The sequence below is a fragment of the Pseudorca crassidens genome, chromosome 3 (genome assembly GCF_039906515.1).
Source record: "Pseudorca crassidens isolate mPseCra1 chromosome 3, mPseCra1.hap1, whole genome shotgun sequence".
NCBI classification, from domain to species: domain Eukaryota; kingdom Metazoa; phylum Chordata; class Mammalia; order Artiodactyla; family Delphinidae; genus Pseudorca; species Pseudorca crassidens.
This window is the reverse complement of record NC_090298.1, coordinates 55537304-55559285: the sequence shown is the minus strand read 5'-3', so window position 1 is coordinate 55559285 and position 21982 is coordinate 55537304. Positions and strand designations below refer to the sequence as shown.

The following is a 21982-nucleotide window of genomic DNA, read 5'->3' as shown; positions in this document are numbered from 1 at the left end:
TTTGCTATCTACCTATGAGAGGGATTTGTCAGGGAGTATATAGTCTTAAGCTTACTGCCATTCAGTATTTATCAAATGCTTGGTTTAGTTTCCCTTATCTACTTTAAATTAAAGAAAAATGAAGCTCTGAAAAATTAAATTTGTATTAAAAGTAGTAAAATTTTATTCTATAAGATGGAATTTGCTACAAGCCTTGACAGTCAGGGTACCTACCCATAGGAGAAAATCCGAGTTGCTTTCCATCTACTCATCAGGGCTGCAAAAAGTCCCATGACCAAAGCAGAGCAGTCAAAGAGCATGTGAAATCCATCTGAGATCAGACCCAGACTATTGGTCAACACGCCATAGAATAATTCCACAAAGGTAAAAAGCTAAAACACGTTGAAAAAAAAATAGGAGAGGAGTATGTTGGGAAATACTGTTTCAAGAGAGATTTATCAGAATTTAATCATAAGGATTTTAACCTTTAGTTACCCAAACCTTACTTGAAGATATTATATAACTGTCTCTTTCGTTATTTAACTGGTTCTCATACAAGAAACCTCATTTCATATAAACTATAAGAAATCAAGCTAAATCAGATATGTCTATCTTATAAACTACTTAAAAGGGGATAGTTTTATTTATATGTCTGCAGAACTAAATAAACTAGACTATAAAATGTTAGCAAACTGGTCGGTAGTGAGATCTTATAAGGAGTAGATAAAAATCTTTTTTTCTTTTTGGCTGTGCCGTGTGGCTTGTGGGATCTTAGTTCCCCGACCAGGGATTGAACCTGGGCCCCTGGCAGTGAGGAGTCCTAACCACTGGACCACCATGGAATTCCTGATAAAAATCTTTATAAACTACTATATCTACTAATTTGAAATAGCACACTAAACCAACGTTTTTAAAATACTTCAAAAAATTGTTTGTTTAAGTAGTATGAATATGATCCTGTAATCTTTCTAATACTTAGAGAAAATATAATTTTAGCCCATTTCTAATTACTAAAATTATTCGGGAATTACTAAAATTATACCAGAACTGTCAAAATTAAAAGATTACGCTTTTAAGATATGCCACTAATATTTAAAACTCTTACCAGATTCAAGCACAAGAAGTAAAAGATCTGTCTAGAGTCATTCTCCTCAAGAATTTGTTTTAGTGATTCCTTAATAAACCTAGGGATTGACTGGGAGCTATGCTGAAAAGCATCACCCATGAAGTTATAAAGAGGTGTTCCTTCAGGAGAATATCCAATTAGGGTACCTTTCTGTCCTCTCTTAGAAGGAGATGATAAGATGTTGGCAGCTAGAAACGGAAGAAGAAAAAAAAAAGGGATATTACAAAAGTTTAAAAAATTTAAGCCACCAAAACCCAACACAGTATCTATCAGCACTAAATGTATGAAGCATTGAACAAATTCCCAAATTTAGTAAATGACTGAACATCAGAATCCAAAAGATGAAATTTGCTAAGGGGAAAAATGCTTACACAAAATGAAGAATATAGCGCTCACTACCACTCCTCCAGAAAGGACGTGTTCTGTGCTCTCCTGGTGTGCTGCTTTGTTTATGGCCCGAAGCTGGTCTGTTATTGGATGCGTCCAAAAATTTCCAAAAAGTAGAGCACTAATAAAAATGGGAAAGGATCCATATCGGGCACATTTGGAAACTTCCATTTTGACTGAACAAATGGAATCGACATAGAAATCCAGGATCATGACAAAAAAAACAACCGTTGTGAAAGGCATAATGAGAGAAAACCAAGACTCGACTTTACTCTAGAAATTAAAAAAAAAAATTTGTTAATACCATACGGGTATAAAGTTCACATCTTATATTTTAGTTAATCCCTTTATGTATAAACAAATATTCCCATGATTCAATATGATTTATAAAATGCCAAAATATAAGAGTTATAAGATATTGGCACATTTTCCTAGTATTCCCCAAAGTATTAAAAAAAGAAGCATTATTGTTTAATAATTTTATAAATACTTGGTGATATATAATCCTTGGGTTTGTGGGTAGGTATTAAATTATTATTAATATTATTATTAGTATTTAACTGATTTCTGTGGGCCACAGGAATGGGAGGGATATATAAATGTAATAGTACTTGATAATTTAAAGCCACTTGTAACATCAAATTGAAATAAAATACAATGTACTGAACTAAAATCTATAAATAAGAGCAATTTATTTTACTTATTACCAATAAATTCCTGCTCTTACCTCAGTTGTCACAGAAAGAACAATGACCCATGGGCATAAGAGAAGCACAGAAACAATATGGGATAAAGCTTGAAGACGTTTGGTTCCACCAACATCTATAGAGAGTTTTCTGGAAGCTGTATGAAAACCAACTTTACAACACAAAGCCAGTACTAGCAATAATACTCCACCCTATGAGTAAAAGTAGATAAATCTCATTAGAAACACACAGTTCAACACTCAAGCCTTAAATACATAATATTTAAAGAAATGGAGCTAGCATGTTTTTTCCATAACCCAAATTACTGAACTACTTAAATGGCTGGCAGTACTGTAAATTACTGATAACTTATTTTAAATGTACTTTTATAGCTACAGTTGCTGTAACTTTTCAGAATCTCTTGATCACCTTAGGAACAAAGAAAAGAACATACCTTGTGATCTGCCACACCTAAGAAGGCAATGGCTGTGTAAAGCATGTGAGTTAGAGCACTGTCATGATGTCCTTCAGCTAAGTGAGTTGGAGTGAAGGAAAAAAAATTCCAAATATTAACTCTTTGAATCCTGAAGTCCTCCTGGAATTTTAGCTACATTACTTTGGGTTGACTATACACTAATCTGAGGGCAAACCTGACTATCCTCAACAATATGTTTCCCTTAAAAACAAAAGGAAATAATTAAAAATTTAATTTTGGGACATGATTTATAAATTAGAATGGCCTATATATATTTCTTTTGTTGTCTCCAAAACAATTATAATAGTGCTTAAGGCACAGTTGTTAAATTTTAGTGCTTAACCTCCAAAAGACATAGGCATGCATACTCTAAAGAGGACAAAGGGACAAGAGCAAGGAACCTCCTTAGATCACTCCTATCCAATGGAATTGGATATGCCATGTAAAAATCAGTGCTAAATCTGTTTCTAAGCCATTGACCACATAAGCCTCAGCAAAGCAAGCAACAGGCAAAAGAGGGTACAGTGGGCAACAATTGTCTAACAATCAACCTGGAGTTCTGCAAAGTCATGCTGTCCTCTTTCACTGTAACGAAGTAAACTGACATTAGTTAACTAATAGGTTTTACAGCAGTATCAGTAACCAGAAGGATCAAAACTGGTGTTCTGAGTCCTGCTAAATGGAGTGGGCAAGGGTATGTAGATAGGAAAGAACAGTGCATGACTGCAGAGGAAAATGAGTAGATATATTTGATTGGAAAGTTGGGTTTATATAAGAGACAAGTGGGGGATGAGTTGGAAATAATAATTTAGAGCAAGAGGGAGAATACCAGGTTAAGGAATTTGAACTTCTTCTTTCAGGCAAGATGCCAAAGGTTTTTCATTTAATCTCAAAAAAGTTTCTATTTAATAATTGCCACTGACTTCTAAAAGGAGCATTTAAATTGTTAAATTACAAGAGAGCAAACAGATTGATTTTGTTGAGTGGTAAATCACCTATTTTTTTTTTAATAGCATCAGGACACTCTAAAATATTCTTTCATTGTCCCTAAATTTCTGAAAACTTAGGGTGCTGTAAAAGATACTGAGATGCTATAAAATATTTAATTTAGAATGAATTTATTCATTATTTGAATACTGATTTAGAATACCTACATCAACCTATGAAAGTTTCATTCATGATTGATCAGTATAATTCAGTCACTCCTTCATTTCCCATTGTGCCAGACTAAAAAACTCCGATCTTTTGCAAAAGGATACGGTGTTCAGCCATTTTAGCCATGAGATCATCATTGTCGAAAAGCAATAGGCAGATCACAGCAATAATGAAAAAAGCAGCCCCTCTTGTCTGAAAATGAAGAGAATAACAGCAAGAATAGCTTTTTCAAGTGTTGATTTTTAAGACCATGACTATACAAATGCTAAAGAAAATTTTTTTCAGATAAATATTTAAAGAAAAAATAACATCTGACATTAAAGTCCTTATACTGTACAATATAAATTTACAGTATTAACAGTAAGATACAAAAGTAAAGAGCTCCAACAAATCCTGTAGGGTATTTTTAGGGCACTGGACAATTTGACAACTTCAGTTGTCTCCTTGCTAGTACTGATCAGCATGTTACCACGTACAAACCATTAAATGTTCACAGAACTAATCTTCCTAAATGTTACTTTGCTTCTGTTTGAAAAGCCCAAGTAACTAAGGAATAATTAGTAGTGACCTAATTTATTCTACAACATGCAAGTAATAGAGAAGACAGCTGATTTACAATAATGTCAGTAACCTAGTTACCACTCTTCTAGGGAAAAAGAACTAAGAGGGCATGTTAAGAAAATTAGTAAAGTCATCTCTAATAGCTAGTAAAGGTATTAAAAGCTGAATACACTTCTTATGTTCTCATTCCAGGGAAAGGATTTTGACAAGAGAAAATTATAGAAAGGGCACACTATCCACGTTTATGCAAATACTTCAGAATTTTTGGTACAGAAGCAATCTAAATAGCATTATTATACATTCTCTATTTACAAATTTATAGGTGTAATACCAGATATTTCGATAAAATAAAAATTTTAAGTGAAAAATGAGGATCCTATTTTATTCATTATATGACTACCACTACATTTGATAAATTCTCTATTAGTGTGGTAGGTATTTTGACAAAAGTTAGTATACATAAACCACATAATTTAAAATTTTATAATTTTCATTGAATCAGGACAAGGTAACATTAACAATACCCAAATATGGAGAATATAACATAATCTTTTCTTAGCAAAGAGGGCAACTGAGAATTTTGTGATGCTTCAGAGTCAGACTAAGGAAAAAAAAAGTCACAGTCCTGGCGAGATGCCCAGATTCATTATTGACACTAATGACAGGATATTAAGATCCATACTCTCATTTCTGATTAGTGCAGTAAAATGTTTGTTTAATGTTTTAAAGTCATTTGTATTTCTTTTGTGAGTTGTCTTTTCCTGCCCTTTGCTCATTTCTATTGAGGATCTTCAGCATTTTTTTAAACTATTTGAGTGATTATATTTAAAAAAAAAAAAAAAGTAGGGGCTTCCCTGGTGGCGCAGTGGTTGAGAGTCCGCCTGCCGATGCAGGGGACACGGGTTCGTGCCCCGGTCCGGGAAGATCCCACATGCCGCGGAGCGGCTGGGCCCGTGAGCCATGGCCGCTGAGCCTGCGTGTCCAGAGCCTGTGCTCCGAAACGGGAGAGGCCACAACAATGAGAGGTCCACGTACCGCAAAAAAAAAAAAAAACAAAACTTTTATCTGTGGCAATTTGTTATTGTTGTTAGTTTGTTGTTTGCACAATGATTTCTGTTACACAGATGCTTGTAATCATTATGCAGTCAAATGTACGTGGTTTCCCCTTTGTGATTTTTTTCTACTGGTTTTATGCTCAGAAAGTTCTTCTCTGTCCACAGATTAATTATCCATCTATATTTTATTCTGTGCTTTTACAAATATCTTTTTTTTTAACTACAAAAATCTTCAATCCACTTGACATTTATTTTGGAGTACTCTGTGAGTGAGGGGAAAAGATTAAATAGTGGCATATGCTTTAATACCCAAGGATCCAATTTGAAATCTACAGGCTGGGTAGACTCTGCTCTACTTGGCATGTTACTTTGTTCACTTTATTTTATTCATCTGCCTCCATTATTTAGCCTGAAAGCCCCTTTCAGAACAGAAACTATTAAACCTTATTTGCCTTTATTTCTCCTTTCCTCTGTAACGAGCACAATGCGTCATGCATAGGAAGCATTTAATTTGGTAAATAAAAGTATTGTAGGTGTAAGTTATAATTGCACATTGGTGATGCATTTACTGAAAAGAGATTAATACTTAAATTATGGAAGATGAATAGGGTCACCTAGTTGGCAAAACATTCATCAGACTTTAAATATAACAAGTTCTTAGGGACGTATTTTCCAAAAATGATGTATAGGAGTTAAGAATGAGAGAGGGGAGGGATCAGGTATAGCATGAAGGAGATGTCTGTGGTGATCAATCAGTCCTGCACCTTGACCGTGGTGATGGTTACACAAATCTACACACACACACATATACACACGAGTGTATGTAAAACTGGTGAAATCTGAATAAGGTCCATGGATTGTACCAATGTCAATTTCCTGGTCTTGATAGTATAAGAGCTGGGTAAGAAGTTACTATTGAAACTGAGTGAAGGGCACAAGGACCTCTCTGTACTATATTTGCAGCTTCCTAGGAATATATAATGATTTCAAAATAAAAAGTAAAAATCAAAATGGTTGTGAGAAAAATTTATAATTAGCAGAAAAAGCCTCTGCATTCTTTTAAATGGTAAAGGATAGTATTTTACATGTACACTTTCAATTTTCAAGTAATGAATAATGTAAAATTCTACCTTTGCTGGTCCTCCTCCAGAACTAGTGAACAAAACACTGAGCAGTGAGATGACAACAATATCACTGTGCTCGAATAGCAGCAAAGTCCTACAAAAATAAAACATTATCATTCATGAAATATATCTGATCTTTATCAGGAAGCATGAATTCAACGAGAGTAAGGGAGAAGAAAATAAATCTTTCCCCTTGATTTTCATAAAACATTATGGGAAAAATAAACATGTACAGCTGTTTTGGAAAATATTCTGGCATTATCTGTCTTAGGAAGGTTGAAGCTACAAATATCTAATAATACCACTTGTAGGATTATATCATACAGGTTTCTTGTATATATGTACCAGGAAACACTTATAAGATACCAGCATTGTCTGCAATAGCCCAAAACTAGAAACAACCTAAATACCCACTGATGAGAGAATGTATAATATAATTTAGAGTATATTCATTCAAAGGACTATTATACAGTGGTAAAAATGAATGAAATTCTATGAATATATTAAGAAATACAGAACTGTATACTTTAAAAATGCTACAAACTGAATGTATGTGTCTCCTTCTCTCCCCCATTCATACGTTAAACTCAATCACCAACGTGACGGTATTAGGAGGTAATGAACACCTTTGAGAGGTGTTTAGGTTATGAGGGTGAAACACTCATGAATGGGATTATTGCCTTTATAAAAGAGACCACAGAGAGCTCCCTCGCCCTTCTGCTATGTGAGGTTACAGTGAAGAGACAAGACGGCTGTCTATGAACCAGGAAGCAGTCTCTCACCACACACTGAATCTGCTTTGCCTTAATCTTGGCCTTCCTAGCCTCCAGAACCATGAGAAACAAATCTGTATTTTTTAAAAGTCACCCAGCCCATGGTATTCTTATTATAGCAGTCCCAATGGACTAAGACAAAAAGAGTGAATTTTATGGTATGTGAATTACATTTCAAAAAACTAACACAAAAGTGAATGAACTATATATATATGTGTATATATATATATACACACACACACACACACATACATACATACACACACACATACTCTACATGCATCAAAATGGGCAAATCTCAAACACAACACTGAATGGAAAATGTATGCTGCACAAAAATACATGCAATGTAATTCTATTCATATAAAGTAGAAAACTTGCAAAAAAGAAATGTGTATATATATGGTAAAACTATAAAGAAAACCAAGAGAATGAAAATCAAAATTTAAGATGCTGGTTACATCCAATGGTAGGGGGAGAGGGGGATACACAGGGCAACAAAGGAACTGGTAAGGTTTTATTTGGGGGGATACATGAATGTTCATATTTTTTTATATGTATGAATATTAAAAAAAAATAAAAACATTATTGCCAGCTAAAGGGAGCTTATAGGATCTACATGGGAACAGATTTTCAGCTGCTCATTAGAAAAATTTTCATTTTTCTTCCTTATTCAAAAATCTGTAATGAGAACACAGTAGTGATTATTTTAGTTCTGTTAATATTTGGGAGATTACAATAAAAAAAATATATCAGCAGAATGATACTAACTTAAAATAAGACAGGCAATGAAACACCAAAGGAGTCTTTCTAATCAAGAAACTGAATGACAATTTTAGTAAAAGAATGAGAGGGGCAGTGTTGGCAGAGGAGCTGGTGGTAGTGAGTGGTTGTAAGGGCAGAAGTAGATGACTAAATAAGGAGCCAAGGAAGAATTTAACAACTTTCCCCCTTCCTTCCCTAGCCTAACACACAGGGACAACGATTTAGTAACAAACAGACCAAAAGATCACTTCGTGAGTAAGAAATTACCGCTCAATCATATTCAAGCATAAACTGAAAAGGTTTTCTCCAAGCTGAGAAATCCCAGCCAGCTTTCCCACCACGCCAGGAAGCTGCTGCTGTCACGGACAGGGATATGACATTGGAATTATATACACCCTTCCTTTGACAAAGCACAGAGTAAACAAGCCAAAGGGAGCCAAACCCAGAGCTATTCTATTGTCTGGGAGAGGAGAAAAGACTTTTCACAAAGCATTTCCCACTGATCACTTTCTACTGTCCACTCCATCATCCTCAGTGAGACTCTTCAGAACACCCTTCATCTTATTCCTTACTTCTTGTCCCATATTCCGCCCCCCCATCAATGGCAAGGCACTTTTGCTTATAATTTTGAGACAGAGAAATATTAAAAGAAGACTTATGCACAGTTGCACCTGTTATAATTCCTATTAAATTAAGTGGCCCTAAAGCAGTCCCCCCCCTCCCCGAACCGACCAATTTACATAAAAAGATCTATAGAGACTTAAGGGAATATGAAATGAGAGTTAAACTTATCTTTGATGATTGGCTCACTATTCCCAAGACATCTGTTTATAACCATATCTTTCAAGCATCTTCTGCGGGCAGTAGGACTTTCAGAGTTGGGGGGGAGGGGGAAGCATTTTTTAAAGATTTTCCTTTCCTCCTTATTGGTTGATTTTATTTACCATTTCAGACTTTTCATTTCTAAAATCAGCTGCTAAAAGGGATCACCAATGAATAAAAAGTCACGTATCCTAAATTTTTCTGAAACTGTTTGGACTCTAACTAGTAAAATATCTATGACAGATCATGAACAATACATTAATGGTATTCACCAAAGAACTAGGCCACAAGCTAAACAGGTCCTCAATATATATATATATACTCAATGAGTTGTACCCAATGCTATAGAAGTGAAAGAAGCATTTGTACATAACTGACAAACATTTGACATAAAACATAATGGCATAAAACTAATATTCAAAATGAAGAAATATAAACATTCAAAATATGCATTTCTATTTACCTTAGTGGTCCACAAAGAGTGAGGCCAAAAAACCACAAAAGTGAAATGATACACCCAGCAACTGCATGTTTAAATATTTTGATCCACTAAAAATGGAAACAAAAAATTAAAAATTTCAGTCATATGTTTTGCCAAATATCTCAAAATCTTAAATAAAATACATAGGGAAAGATAATGGTAACACAAATATTTTAATGGCCAAATAGTTACATATTTTAAAATTAAATAGAAATTATTAAGATCCCTTGACTAAATCTAGATTTGCAAGAGAGTATTCTGTTTTTCATTTTCCATATTCTTGTCTGTTGCTAGATCCTGAAATCTTTTTCTATAGCGTACAATTTTCTCTGTTTTTTACAGTAGTTCTCACTAGTTTGCTAGGAACACTTAATGTTTTAGTTTTTAAATTCTTCTCCCGCAGGGATATTCAGTCCTTCAATTATTTGAAAAGAGAGGGAAAAAAGTTAAGATGGGTTTTAAAATATTAATCCTGTTTTAAAAAATGTTCTTGGTCTCTAAAACAGAGGTACTTAAATTCATCTAATAAAAAATCATGGCACAGGTTTCTAAGTTGTGGCATATATGTAGCAAATATGTAGTAGGGTGTAACTACTGTCCAAAGAGGTGATAATATGAGATGATGCAGAATGAAGGACATTTCTGGTATGCATCCTGAACCTCAGATGCTTAAAGGGAATAATAACAATGAAGAGGGTGACAGCTGATATGTACTGCATACGCACTGTATGCCACGTACTATTTTAAGAACTTTACATGTATTAATTCATTTATTCCTTATAGCTCCATTAGGAAGGCATTATTATCTCCATTTTACAGGTCAGAAAATGAAGGTAGAGAAATTAAGTAACTTGCTTAAAGTAAGGTTTGTCATTAGAACAGCCATGAATTTGTCTGACTCCAGAGGCCTTGCTCGTAACCCTTATGCTTTATCTGCTTCTCAGTGACATTTATCCTAGGCTTGTGGGCATGTCTACATGTCTGATTTGTAAATCTTTTCAGCATATGGATCCTGTATTAAAAAAATAATTATATGCATGCTGGAAACATTTTCTACCCTCGTCTACATTTTTAAACACTTCATTATCTTAGCACTTTAGCATTTACTCTTAAAGCCTCAGTTCTGAAATGCTAAGTCAAGGGCAAGTTAACTCTGGAAATGTTCTGCTGAGCACTTAAAATCATTCAGTAAGTAACCCTGATCAAGGAAAGAACACTGCCTCCTGGTCCACTGCTAGGACAAAAGGATTCTGCAAAAGACTTACCTGGCGTTTGGTAATACTTTTCCCAGAAGAAAAAGGCTTTTGAAACAAAACCATAAAAAATGCAGTCCTGTGAATATTGAAACATTAATATATTAATATTAATTAATCTTATATACAAGGTGTGGTTTTAAGTAAAGACACTTAAACAAATATACTAGAATTTGAAGGGTATGTTAACCTCTAAAGAAAATATACTAGAGAACAATATTTATTTTAATAAGGCTTCCACTACAATATTTTGGGAACTCTTCTTTCTTTTGTATCTGCCTTCAGAACCAGTTTACAAGCCATAAAAGAAGTCTCAATATTTTTTTATACTTTACTAAAGAAAATAATTCCTATCTTCTCTAAAACAGTAATAACAAATCTTGAAATAGAAATGAAGAAAGTACTAATCATATATCCCTACTTTTCATATTCCCAAAATAGTTATATAAAAATATATTCTAGTGGTGCTAAAAATTTTCTAGTCAAGAATCACTTTCCATGATTACTAAAATTGCCAGGAGTCTAACAGATTCTTTTCTTTTTTTTTTTTGTCTGAGTTAGGTCTTTGTTGCTGCGCACGGGCTTTCTCTAGCTGCAGCGAGCAGGGGCTACTCTTCATTGCGGTGCGCGGGTTCTCATTGCGGTGGCTTCTCTTGTTGCAGCAAGTGCGCTTCAGCAGTTGTGGCGTGCAGGCTCTAGAGTGCAGGGTCAGTAGTTGTGGCGCACAGGCTTAGTTGCTCGCAGCATGTGGGATCTTCCATGGACCAGGGATTGAACCCGTGTCCCCTGCATTGGCAGGCGGATTCTTAACCACTGCGCCACCAGGGAAATCCCTAACAGATATTTATTAATACAGAGGTTGGTCACTATCAATCTCAAGGTCCAGAGAATCTTTACTTAGAGAGAATTTCTTACTAGATGCAGAGTAGTGTAAAATTTATACTGTAAGGGGACCCTATACCATGAAGGGACATGTAGTGAAGACAGCCCAGCATGGTTTAACTTGGAAAATAAGGAACATCTGTGCCAAGACAAGTCTCAGGCGACATTCTATGCCTGCTGGAAGGTTAGACTATGCCAGTAGGATGGTCTGGGAATCCCTAGGGTCCCTGAGGCCCTTTTAGGGAGCTGTGAGATCAAACTATTTTTTTCTTAAACATTTAAAAAAATTATTTTAAAAATATTTATTTTTTATTTGGTTGTGCTGTATCTTAGTTGTGGCTCATGGGCTCCTTAGTTGTGGCATGCATACTCTTAGTTGTGGCATGCATGTGGGATCTAGTTCCCTGACCAGGGATCGAACCTGGGTGCCCTGCATTGGGAGCTCGGAGTCTTAACCACTGTACCACCAAGGAAGTCCTGAGGTCAAACTATTTTTACAGAAGTATTAGGATATTATTTGCCCTTTTCACTCTTATTCTCTCAGGGGTGTATATTAGAGCTTTTCAGAGGCTAGTTCATGTGAGATACTGTAACAGACTGAATACTGACTCAGATATGGGGATCCAGCTGTATTCTATTAAGCCAGACATTAAATTTGCAAAAACCTCATTAACACAAACTAAAGCAAAAGCTGATGTTTTGGCAAGCTAATAGAATATGACAATCCTTTTTTTTTTTTTTTAAATCCAGTCTCTTGGTACCTCTAACCTTAGGTATTCTGTCTTTAAAAAAAAAATTATCAAGTACTTATCAGGAGGAATAAAATGCACAAAATATTCTATGTAAAATATCCTAAAGATACTCAGTTAAAACAGGATTTTCAAAGAAATTAAAAAACATTAAGGAAAAAAAGAACCATACACACTCACCCAAGTTTTAATATAAAAATAAACTGAACAATGTGAACTACTTTCAGGAGGTCATATGATTCAAAAAGCCCCACAGCCTTCAAAACTTTAGTGACACACAGTAATACAATATATTTTGTTAACCTGAAAAATAAAAACAGAAACAAGTTTCAGTATCATTGAAATCACAAAGAACTCTGTAATCCTTTTTTTTCTTATTATACAAGTAATAGGGGTCTTTATGAAAACCATAAATATAAACAAAAAATGAAACAAACAAAAACTCAACTCACCCCTCCACGTGATAACTACTATTAACACTTTGGTATATATACTTTCAGATTTTTTGCAATATACATGGACGTATTATGTATGCACAGATACCGTCTATTAAAGAAAAAAAGGCCAAACTAAAAATAAAAATGTTCTTGATTGAGTTGCCTCAACTATTTTCTAATGTGCTTTTTAAACAATTACTCCAAACAAATAAAGAGAATAAAAACAGAAACCAAACCATCTGTCATGAAACGAGACTATAATATAGGAAAGGAGGGGGGAATGGTGAATGCCTTAGGTTTACCTCTCCTCTGCTTCGCTAAGTGACTGCAGTGAGTCACAGTTGAAGTGACCTGACCTACAGAGCCCTGAGAAGGCTCAGGAATCTGAAGCACCTCAGAAAGGGTGTGGAGAGCTGCAAAGAGGAGGATCATTAGGAAGTCTGCCAGGTAGTTAGGTCCCCAGAATCCCACCCAGCACAGCCAGGCAACCATCCCTCCTAAATCATGACAGGACAAGAGCTTCACCTTTGGAGAAGTCTAGACATAAGGCAAAGCGGAAAAGAGGGATGAAGTGTTGGACTAAAATCATGGAGATTAAAAGGAAGTTTCCCTTCTTAACCCCACCCCACCTGCCTTCCCTCATTTAACTCTAACATCCTAACTGCCAGGCTTCAATCTCCCAGCAGGAGAACCCTTCTCTGGAGAAGCCCACCAGGGGACAAGCCCCATACAGGTCTTCTAACTAGCTTTTTGGGCCTCACTCAAATAAGAATGGCCAAATATGGATAATCAATCCTTTATGATAAGCCTATAATGAGAGACCAAACAAACTAAAACAGCAAAGAAATTTAAAAGATACAGAGATCACAGGGAATAGCAGAAAACAACAAAGAACTAGAAATAATATTCTTGGATAAGAAAGAAAAGTTCATCCATGGAAAAATTAGGCTGCCATAAAAAGAAACGAAAAAGAAGCTCCTGAAAGAGCAATCAGAAAACAGTGAAGAAATTATCTCAGTTTTCTAGATTAGTAGTCTTCTTTGGTCATATACCTCTAGTAGTAAAAAAAAATTTTGCACCTGAAACCGATTATTTGTACATTACAAACATGTACTACTCTCCTGATATTATGTTATAAAACATACACAAATTAGAAATGAAAAAGAATGAGATAAAAAGGTGAGAACTTCTAACATCCCCTCTCAACAGATCATCTTTGCAAGTCATTCAAGAGACTACTTTCTAAGTTTATATCTAACAGGTGTTAATACATTAAAAAGGAGATAAAAGGGATGTCCAAAGCCAGCACACCAGCAGGAATGAGAAGTCTCTACCAATGGGAGAAAAATACAAAAAAGCAAACACAGAAGTTTAAGGGAAACCTAAGTCATTCAAATAGCAGTTAAAACAATTTGATATGCAATGATATCAATGTATGTAGGATGGTATAAAAATCAATGAGTGTGACTCATTAAGTCCCATGGCACTGAGTCAACAAACAGCAATCTGCTTAAGAAGGCATGAAAATATATATATATTTGGAAGATTTTGATGCAACTACGAAAATAAATTTCAGTCCTTGAAAGAATGAATCTCAGCAATTCCAACATCTTCACTGTCCGATGGCTCATTTTCTGTTTTAGTCCAAATAATATCATAGTATATTAAAGAAAATCAGATTTGGAACAAAGTGGTTTTTCTTTTCATGAACATAATCTGGGGGGCTTTTTAATAGTGCAATCTGGGAGTTTTAACAATGTGAAAATTAATCACCAAGAAGTTAATAAAAATGTTAATGTGGAATAAAGTAAGTCAAATCCTAAAGCACAGAAGTCCCTACTTAATTTACCTGTAGAATAGTATAGACACTGAAATTTCTGTTTAAAAGATCAAGCAGATTTTCTGGGGTGATAAAAACGTCCTATAGCTTGATTATGCTGAAAGTTACATGGGTATGCATTTGTGAAAAATGAAAACTGGTACCTTTAAAATCTATGCATTTTATGGTAGGTAATTTTATCTCAATGAAAAGAGGAGTATTGGAAAAAATAAATAAAATTAAAATTATGGCTACGATAAAAAAATCGAGTGTATTTTGTTTCTGGATTGTTTGCAGACTGGCTGAAAACACACAGTACAACATGAAAAATCTACCAAATTTCTAGTAATTGTCTAGGTATTTACTAGAAAGTAAATGTATATATGCTAGAAGAAACAGAACACTAATATTTAAAAGCTGAAAAACACCTTAGAGATTCTCTAGTCCAATTCCTCTCATGTCACAGACTGGGAAGTTGAAGTCCACAGAGTTAGCTAGGGTCAAGTCCATGTCTCTTAAGTATGCTCTTTTAATATGTCACACAGAAAACCAAAGTTCATCCAAAAGGCTTTGAGGATTCCCATCTTCTAAACTGTTCCCAATTATACATTCACAGTGGCCCACATATAGGGTAAAATAATCTTTAAATATGAAAAACAAAATGTATATTAAAACCTAAGATTAATGTCGATTTTGGCCCATTTAAGCTAGAGAAAAAAGTCAGATAAACTTAAGTAAATTAACTATATTAATATTAATTATATACTCCAGTCATGGTAGCAGTTTATAATTAGCAAATAAAAATACTACTCTTGAGCTAGAAATCTTTTGTTTATTCAGTTCTTAACTCAGGGACTTGCATATAATATGTGCTCGGCAAATGTTTACTAAATGAATTCTACAATTACACTTGTGTGATACAGTAATATCTAGCACAATAATGTAGATAGTGCAGTAGTACAGTACATAGCTGGCAGTCAAGCTTCTGGCAATTTAAACTGTCATCAACCCAGTTATGAATTCAGAATGAAAGACACACATCAAGTAGAGAGAGGAAAGCTCAAAACCTCAAGTGCTTCACTCCTTAAGTTCTTAACTACGTGTAAAAATAAAGCAGCAGGATAGAAGCAAGGACACAAAGAACACTGTCAACAAGACAGGGAGGGAGAAAACAAAGACCAGGAAAAACTGACAAAGGTACATTAAAAATCACAGCAATCTGGGGAATTCTTGAGGTCAGCAAAGAGCCTTGTACACCCTCATGGGGCTACTAAGCCATTCTTCAAATATTCCCTGCTCACTTACTGTGTGCCAGATGTCATCTGTGGCTAATGAGACCTGTCTGTCAGGGTGGTTTCAGGTACTACAGCCTTCCCTCTTCCTGATAAAAAGGCCTGATGCAGGTGGAACTAGTTCTGCATTCTTTCTGACTTCAAAGGAGGACTTTTATCTAAAATTTATCTTAAAAATATTATCAACATGTTAACATTCTCTAGAAAATGTCATCCATTTTATAATAAGCCTGAATATGAGAGCCACACTTGGGATGGCAGAGAGCAAAGACCAAGAATCTGGTCCCAGATGGTACTGCTGAGGGGCTGAACAAGTACCAGCAACCTCTGGTTTCTTTTACGTGAGAAGAATATATCCGTATGTGATTAAAGCTCTTTTAGTTTGGTTGCTCACAACTAAATGCATTTCTAGGTGTTATCCAAGAAACTAAATGTGTAACAGAGGCCCTGCCCTCAAGGAGTTTGAGGTCTAAGGAAGACAGGCAAGAAACAAGTATTTATGTGACCCAAGTTAGTAGCAGAGATCTAAAGGAATAGATATGGAAGTAACTAACTGCAACTAGGGAAGCAAAAGTCATCTTCAGAGTCTGAGATGTCTAAGTGTGTATTAAAGACTAAGTAGAAAAAACAAACAACCCAATCAAAAAACGGGCAGAAGACCTAAATAGACATTTCTCCAAAGAAGACATACAGATGGCCAAGAGGCACGTGTTATTGCTAATTATCAGAGAAATGCAATCAAAACTACATGAGGTATCACCTCATACCAGTCAGAATGGCCATCATCAAAAAGTCTACAAATAGGGCTTCCCTGGTGGTGCAGTGGTTGAGAGTCCGCCTGCTAATGCAGGGGACAAGGGTTTGTGCCCTGGTCCGGGAAGATCCCACATGCCGCAGAGCGGCTAGGCCCGTGAGCCATGGCCGCTGAGCCTGCGCGTCTGGAGCCTGTGCTCCGCAACGGGAGAGGCCACAACAGTGAGAGGCCCGCGTACCGCAAAAAAAAAAAAAAAAAAAAAGGTCTACAAATAATAAATGCTGGAGAGGGTATGGTGGGGATGTAAATTGGTGCAGCCACTACGGAGAACAGTAGGGAGGTTCCTTAAAAAACTACAGTTGCTGGGGAATTCCCTGGTGGTCCATTGGTTAAGATTCCAGGCTTTCACTGCTGGGGGACCAGGTTCGATCCCTAGTCAGGGAACTAAGATCCTGCAGGGCACACGGTGTGGCCAAGTAAATAAATAAATTAAAATGTTAAAAACAAACAAAGTTGCCATATGATCCAGCAATCCCACTCTTGGGTATATATCCAGAAAAGACAGAAACTCTAATTGAAAAGATATGTGCACCCCAATGTCCACAGCAGCACTATTTATAATAGCCAAGACAAGGAAGCAAGCTGTGTCCACTGACAGATGAATGGATAAAGAAGATGTGGCACACACACACACACACACACACACACACACACACACACACACACACACACACAATGGAATATTACTCAGCCATAAAAAAGAATGAAGTAATGCCATTTGCAGCAACATGGATGGACCTAGAGATTATCGTACTAAGTGAAGTAAGTCAGACAAAGACAAATACCATATGATATCACTTATACATGGAATCTAAAAAAAGATACAAATGAACTTATTTACAAAGCAGAAACAGACTCATAGACATAGAAAACAAACTTACGGTTACCAAAGGGGAAGGGGGGGGTGGGAGGGATAAATTAGGAGTTTGGGATTAATAGATACATGCTACTATATACAAAATAGATAATCAACAGGGACCTACTGTATAGCACAGGGAACTGTATTCAATATCTTATAATAATCTATAATGGAAAAGAATCTGAAAAGAATATATATACATATAACTGAATCACTTTGCTGTACACCTGAAACTAACACAACACTGTAAACCAACTATACTTCAAGTTAAAAAAAAGGAAAAGACTAAATAGAATTACGAAGCAAGGAAAGGGAGGGGGAATTTCAAAGTACGGAGAGCAGCATATGAAGAACGCTAGTACTGGGACGGACCTTTGAAGAAAACCTCGGTTCACCAGATTACGCTCATAATGATCAGAAGTCATCAAGAAAAAGGTAAACTATATTTAATATACTTGTTTTAAAAAGATGGGGCAATATATAAAATTATTTCTAAATAATTTTTGTTTAAAGTATTAACAAAACTTGGGCTTCCCTGGTGGCGCAGTGGTTGAGAGTCCGCCTGCCGATGCAGGGGACACGGGTTCGTGCCCGTGCGTCCGGAGCCTGTGCTCCGCAACGGGAGAGGCCACAACAGTGAGAGGCCTGCGTACCGCAAAAAAAAAAAAAAAAAAAGTATTAACAAAACTTAAAAATTTGGCACTTTAATGGCAAGATTCAGTCATATGGAACATTAAGTATAATACTTCTTGACAATATTACTATTATGAAATTTCTGATACTTTATTCCCCTTTTAATTTTTAAAAAACAGATTACGAAAGTAATTCCTGAGTAGTTGGTTGTTATCAAAGTTTTAAAGAAAACCATTCCCAATTTCCTCCTCATAGGTGACCAACTGGGGACATCCTTCCACACCTTTTCCTTTGCATCTCCACGTATGGACAAGCACTTATTTTAGATACACTCACGTATTCACCATTGTACATATATTTTGAAATTGTTATGTGACTTTTCATGTAATATATAGTGAAGATCTTTTATCATTATTAATTAGGAAAATTATTTTAACATTTAACTAAAAGGTGAATATTTTGATTTTTAAAGTGTCAATTAATGAAGTCTTCCTGTTGGGCTAAAGACAAAACACTAGCTAAGGCCAAATAACCATATACTAATAAGTACACAATCCTAGTTCATGTTGTGGAGGAAAACATACTAAGGGGGAAAGCTGGGGTGTGAGGAAGGGAGGCTCTTAAATGGGGGCAGTGGCCCCTGAGCCATTCACTGACCCTTTGGGCAACTTAGCGGGATCCAATCCACTTCCCCTTAGTACCTGAGATGGCTTATATATCATTATCTGCCATTAACTAGTCTCATCAAAAGTATCACTGGTATTTTCTGTGAAGGGTTAGAAAAATCTCTGGTTCTTTAAATCTGAAATTACTGAAATTTGAGTTTGGGTTCAAACCTGTTTCTTGGGATTTGCTCACTGTAGCAGCTCACAGTTCTCCAGTTAAAAAAACAAATTCAGTGTATGTAATTCAAGCTTGATACATTCGTGTCCACTGCGTAGAAGGCGCTATAAATGAAGTTTGAGGTAACTGACTCCCAGATTAGTTACTAGGTGTGTGACCTTGGGAAAATTACTTTTCTATGTCCCAGTTACCTGATCTGAGACAAGGATGCAACTAATGAGTCTGTGCTGTTGTAAGGATTAAGTGAGATGCTGCACGCAAAGTACCTGGAACATAGGAAGTACTTAATAAATGCTGGCTGTCACCCTCTGCCCTTTCCTGCAAAGAGGACTTATTGAAGTCAACATAGAAACATTTTTTTTTTTGCAGTGTGCGGGCCTCTCACTGCTGTGGCCTCTCCCGTTGTGGAGCACAGGCTCCGGACGCGCAGGCTCAGCGGCCATGGCTCACGGGCCCAGCCGCTCCGTGGCATGTGGGATCCTCCCGGACCGGGGCACGAACCCGTGTCCCCTGCATCTGCAGGCAGACTCTCAACCACTGTGCCACCAGGGACGCCCAACATAGAAACATTTAAAACAATTCATATTCGTGAATTCAGGAATAAAAATATCCACAATTAAAGGATCTGTTAATTAGCTTTTGCTGCAGGTTATAACCATACTTTGATTTTTAGTCTACATAAAGGAAAACTCTTGCAACCTGAAATCTATTCAAAGTTCAACCAGTCCTGATTTGAATTTGATTCTGCAATGAACTACAATAGGAGGGCAGCTCTGCTAAGCAAATAATGAAAATAAGACGGCAAAGGACTGTTGACCACATCTAAGATAATGAGCTCTTGAGTAAATAAAAATTTTGTATTACTTATTTAAAAATAATTTCAAGTGACAGAAAAGGTGCAAGAATAGTACACTCTTTACCTAGATTCTCTAATTGTTACATACTACCTTATTTGCCTTATTATCTCTCTCTAAATACAAACTTTTTTTCCCCTGAACTATTAAAGAGTAAGTTACATACATCATGCTCCTTTACCCCAACTACTTGTATTCCTAAGCCCATGAACATCCTTTTATGAAATCAGAAGAGTTATGAACTACAGGACATTTAACATGGATATACTTTTATCTAATCTATGGTCCACATATCAGTTTTGTCAATTGACCTAGTACTATTCTTTACAGCATTTTCCTCACTATTAAAACTACACCAGAATCACCTATTGCATTTAGTTGTCATGTCTCAGTAAATAATATCTGATAGGCATTGTTTTTTACAAAATGAGTTGCTCAAAATAGACTAGAAAATTAAACTTGTAACTACAAAAAACGCAGCTGATTTAACTTCTGTTCCAGCATTTCACGCACAAATAGTTATGTTAGAAATGCTATTTCCACAGTTCCAAAGAATTTACCGAAACCACCATGTCTCAAAAGGAGGTATCCAAGAACAAAAAACACTGAACTAATCTCATTAACCTTATTAAATATACAGGCAATGAAAACCAGTTCCAACCAAACTGTTGGGCCATATTTTATACATCTTGCGACACTACCTCAGAAATTAGGACAGGTCAAGAAGGACACAATGGAAAGTGATCACTGTAATTACTTACCTCTTGGGGGTTCGTGGGAACATTGCGGGGAGGGGGGTAATGGGGACTGTTTCCTTTTTATTCTACGAATTTCTGTACTGTTTGAATTTTTTGACCATGAGCACACATGTCTTACTTAATAATAAAACAAAATAAGCGAAGAAAGGAAAAGAAAAACTAGATGGCGGGGTGGACTCTTGTTTTGCGAGGTTAACCTGAACATCAAAGTCCATCTGTTTGTACTTTTGGTTTCTTCGCCTGAAGAGATGATGGTGACCCTTCCTTTAACTTACACAGGCAGACATCAGAAAGGTTCAGTATCACCAAACTACTATTTCAGGGAGAAAGAGCTAACAGACATGCTTCTCATAGGTCAGAAAAACCTCTCACTTGAACTGGCTGGCAGTTCTAAGGTTAACGGTCTGCCCTGAAAACCAGAAACTCAAGCAGAACCTTCCCGGATCTTAGAGCATTCATTCTGCAGCGGGGAATGGCGGAACCAATGAAAGCTGTCGCGGGAGGGAGTACGGAACCGAGGAGGGCGTTCCGGGCTGTCAGCCGCACGGGAGGGACGCCGGGCCCCGCGCGCACCCGGGAGGGTCCGGGCAACGTGTGTCCGGAGCTGTCGGGCAGGCGTGGGGAGAGAGCGGCTCCGGAGGCAGGAGCCCGATCGGTCCCTTACCGAGCGCTGGGCACGTCCACCGGCCCGAGGCCGCCGCTGCCGCCGCCGGGGCCGGCTAGCACGTCCCCGCCGTATTTCTCCTCCATCCCGGGGATCAGGAGCCGCCGCCGCTGCCCCCGCTGCGGAGTCTCCTCATGTCTCGCCGCTGCCGCGGAACACCGGGCGCAGGCGCGTCACTCCCCCATGCCAGCGGCCCCGTCGGGTCCCCGTAGGCCGGGCCGCTGCCGCTGTCCCCGGCTCCGGCTCACAAGCACACGCGCGTCGGGACTAGGCCGCGGACAGTTCCGGCGCCGCCAGGTTTCCCGGAGGCTCACCGGATCGGACGGGGCCAGGCCACGTCATCGGGCCCAGCAGCCCTCACTCTTGGGGGAGTGCCCGGCCCTGCGCCTGCGCACAGTACAACACTCGCCGTCCCCTCCCCTTCCTAAGGCTCTACCTACCGCTGGGCTACGGACGGAATCCTCGCCCCGTATCAGCTCCTCCCATTGACGAGGCCTGAGCACATACCTGTCCCTGCAGCGCAACCTATGGGCTGTCAGGAACACAGCGGGTTCTTCTGGAGCGCAGGTAGGGGACATAGAAAATGCACAACTTGCGATTAAATAGAATTTCTTTTAAATTCTGGCTCCTAAACTGTGTTACTTAATCCTTGCACATCAGTAAACCTAGGCAGGTAGGACCAGGCTTTATTAGAGTTATTTTTCTGTTGCTAAAAAGTTAAGAAGGTGGGTTCCTG

The 21982-nt window shown here is 37.3% G+C and overlaps 1 protein-coding gene across 2 annotated transcripts in view; it reads right to left on the bottom strand.

Moving 5' to 3' along the window:
* SLC30A5 (solute carrier family 30 member 5) overlaps window positions 1-21623 on the bottom strand; it is a 29281-nt gene extending 7658 nt beyond the window's left edge. Inside the window, exons 1-11 of one of the 2 annotated variants that reach the window (XM_067730881.1) lie at window positions 21247-21623; window positions 12454-12576; window positions 10655-10721; window positions 9372-9457; window positions 6555-6642; window positions 3913-4000; window positions 2633-2709; window positions 2220-2390; window positions 1477-1765; window positions 1085-1293; window positions 214-371 (exon numbers count right to left, since the gene is read on the bottom strand). In XM_067730881.1, coding sequence (XP_067586982.1) covers window positions 214-371; window positions 1085-1293; window positions 1477-1765; window positions 2220-2390; window positions 2633-2709; window positions 3913-4000; window positions 6555-6642; window positions 9372-9457; window positions 10655-10721; window positions 12454-12576; window positions 21247-21332 — 1442 coding nt within the window. In that variant the 5' untranslated portion in view covers window positions 21333-21623. The remainder of the gene's footprint in view (window positions 1-213; window positions 372-1084; window positions 1294-1476; window positions 1766-2219; window positions 2391-2632; window positions 2710-3912; window positions 4001-6554; window positions 6643-9371; window positions 9458-10654; window positions 10722-12453; window positions 12577-21246) is intronic. The other variant, XM_067730880.1, reaches the window with a different exon arrangement.
* Between the last annotated feature and the right edge of the window lie 359 nt (window positions 21624-21982).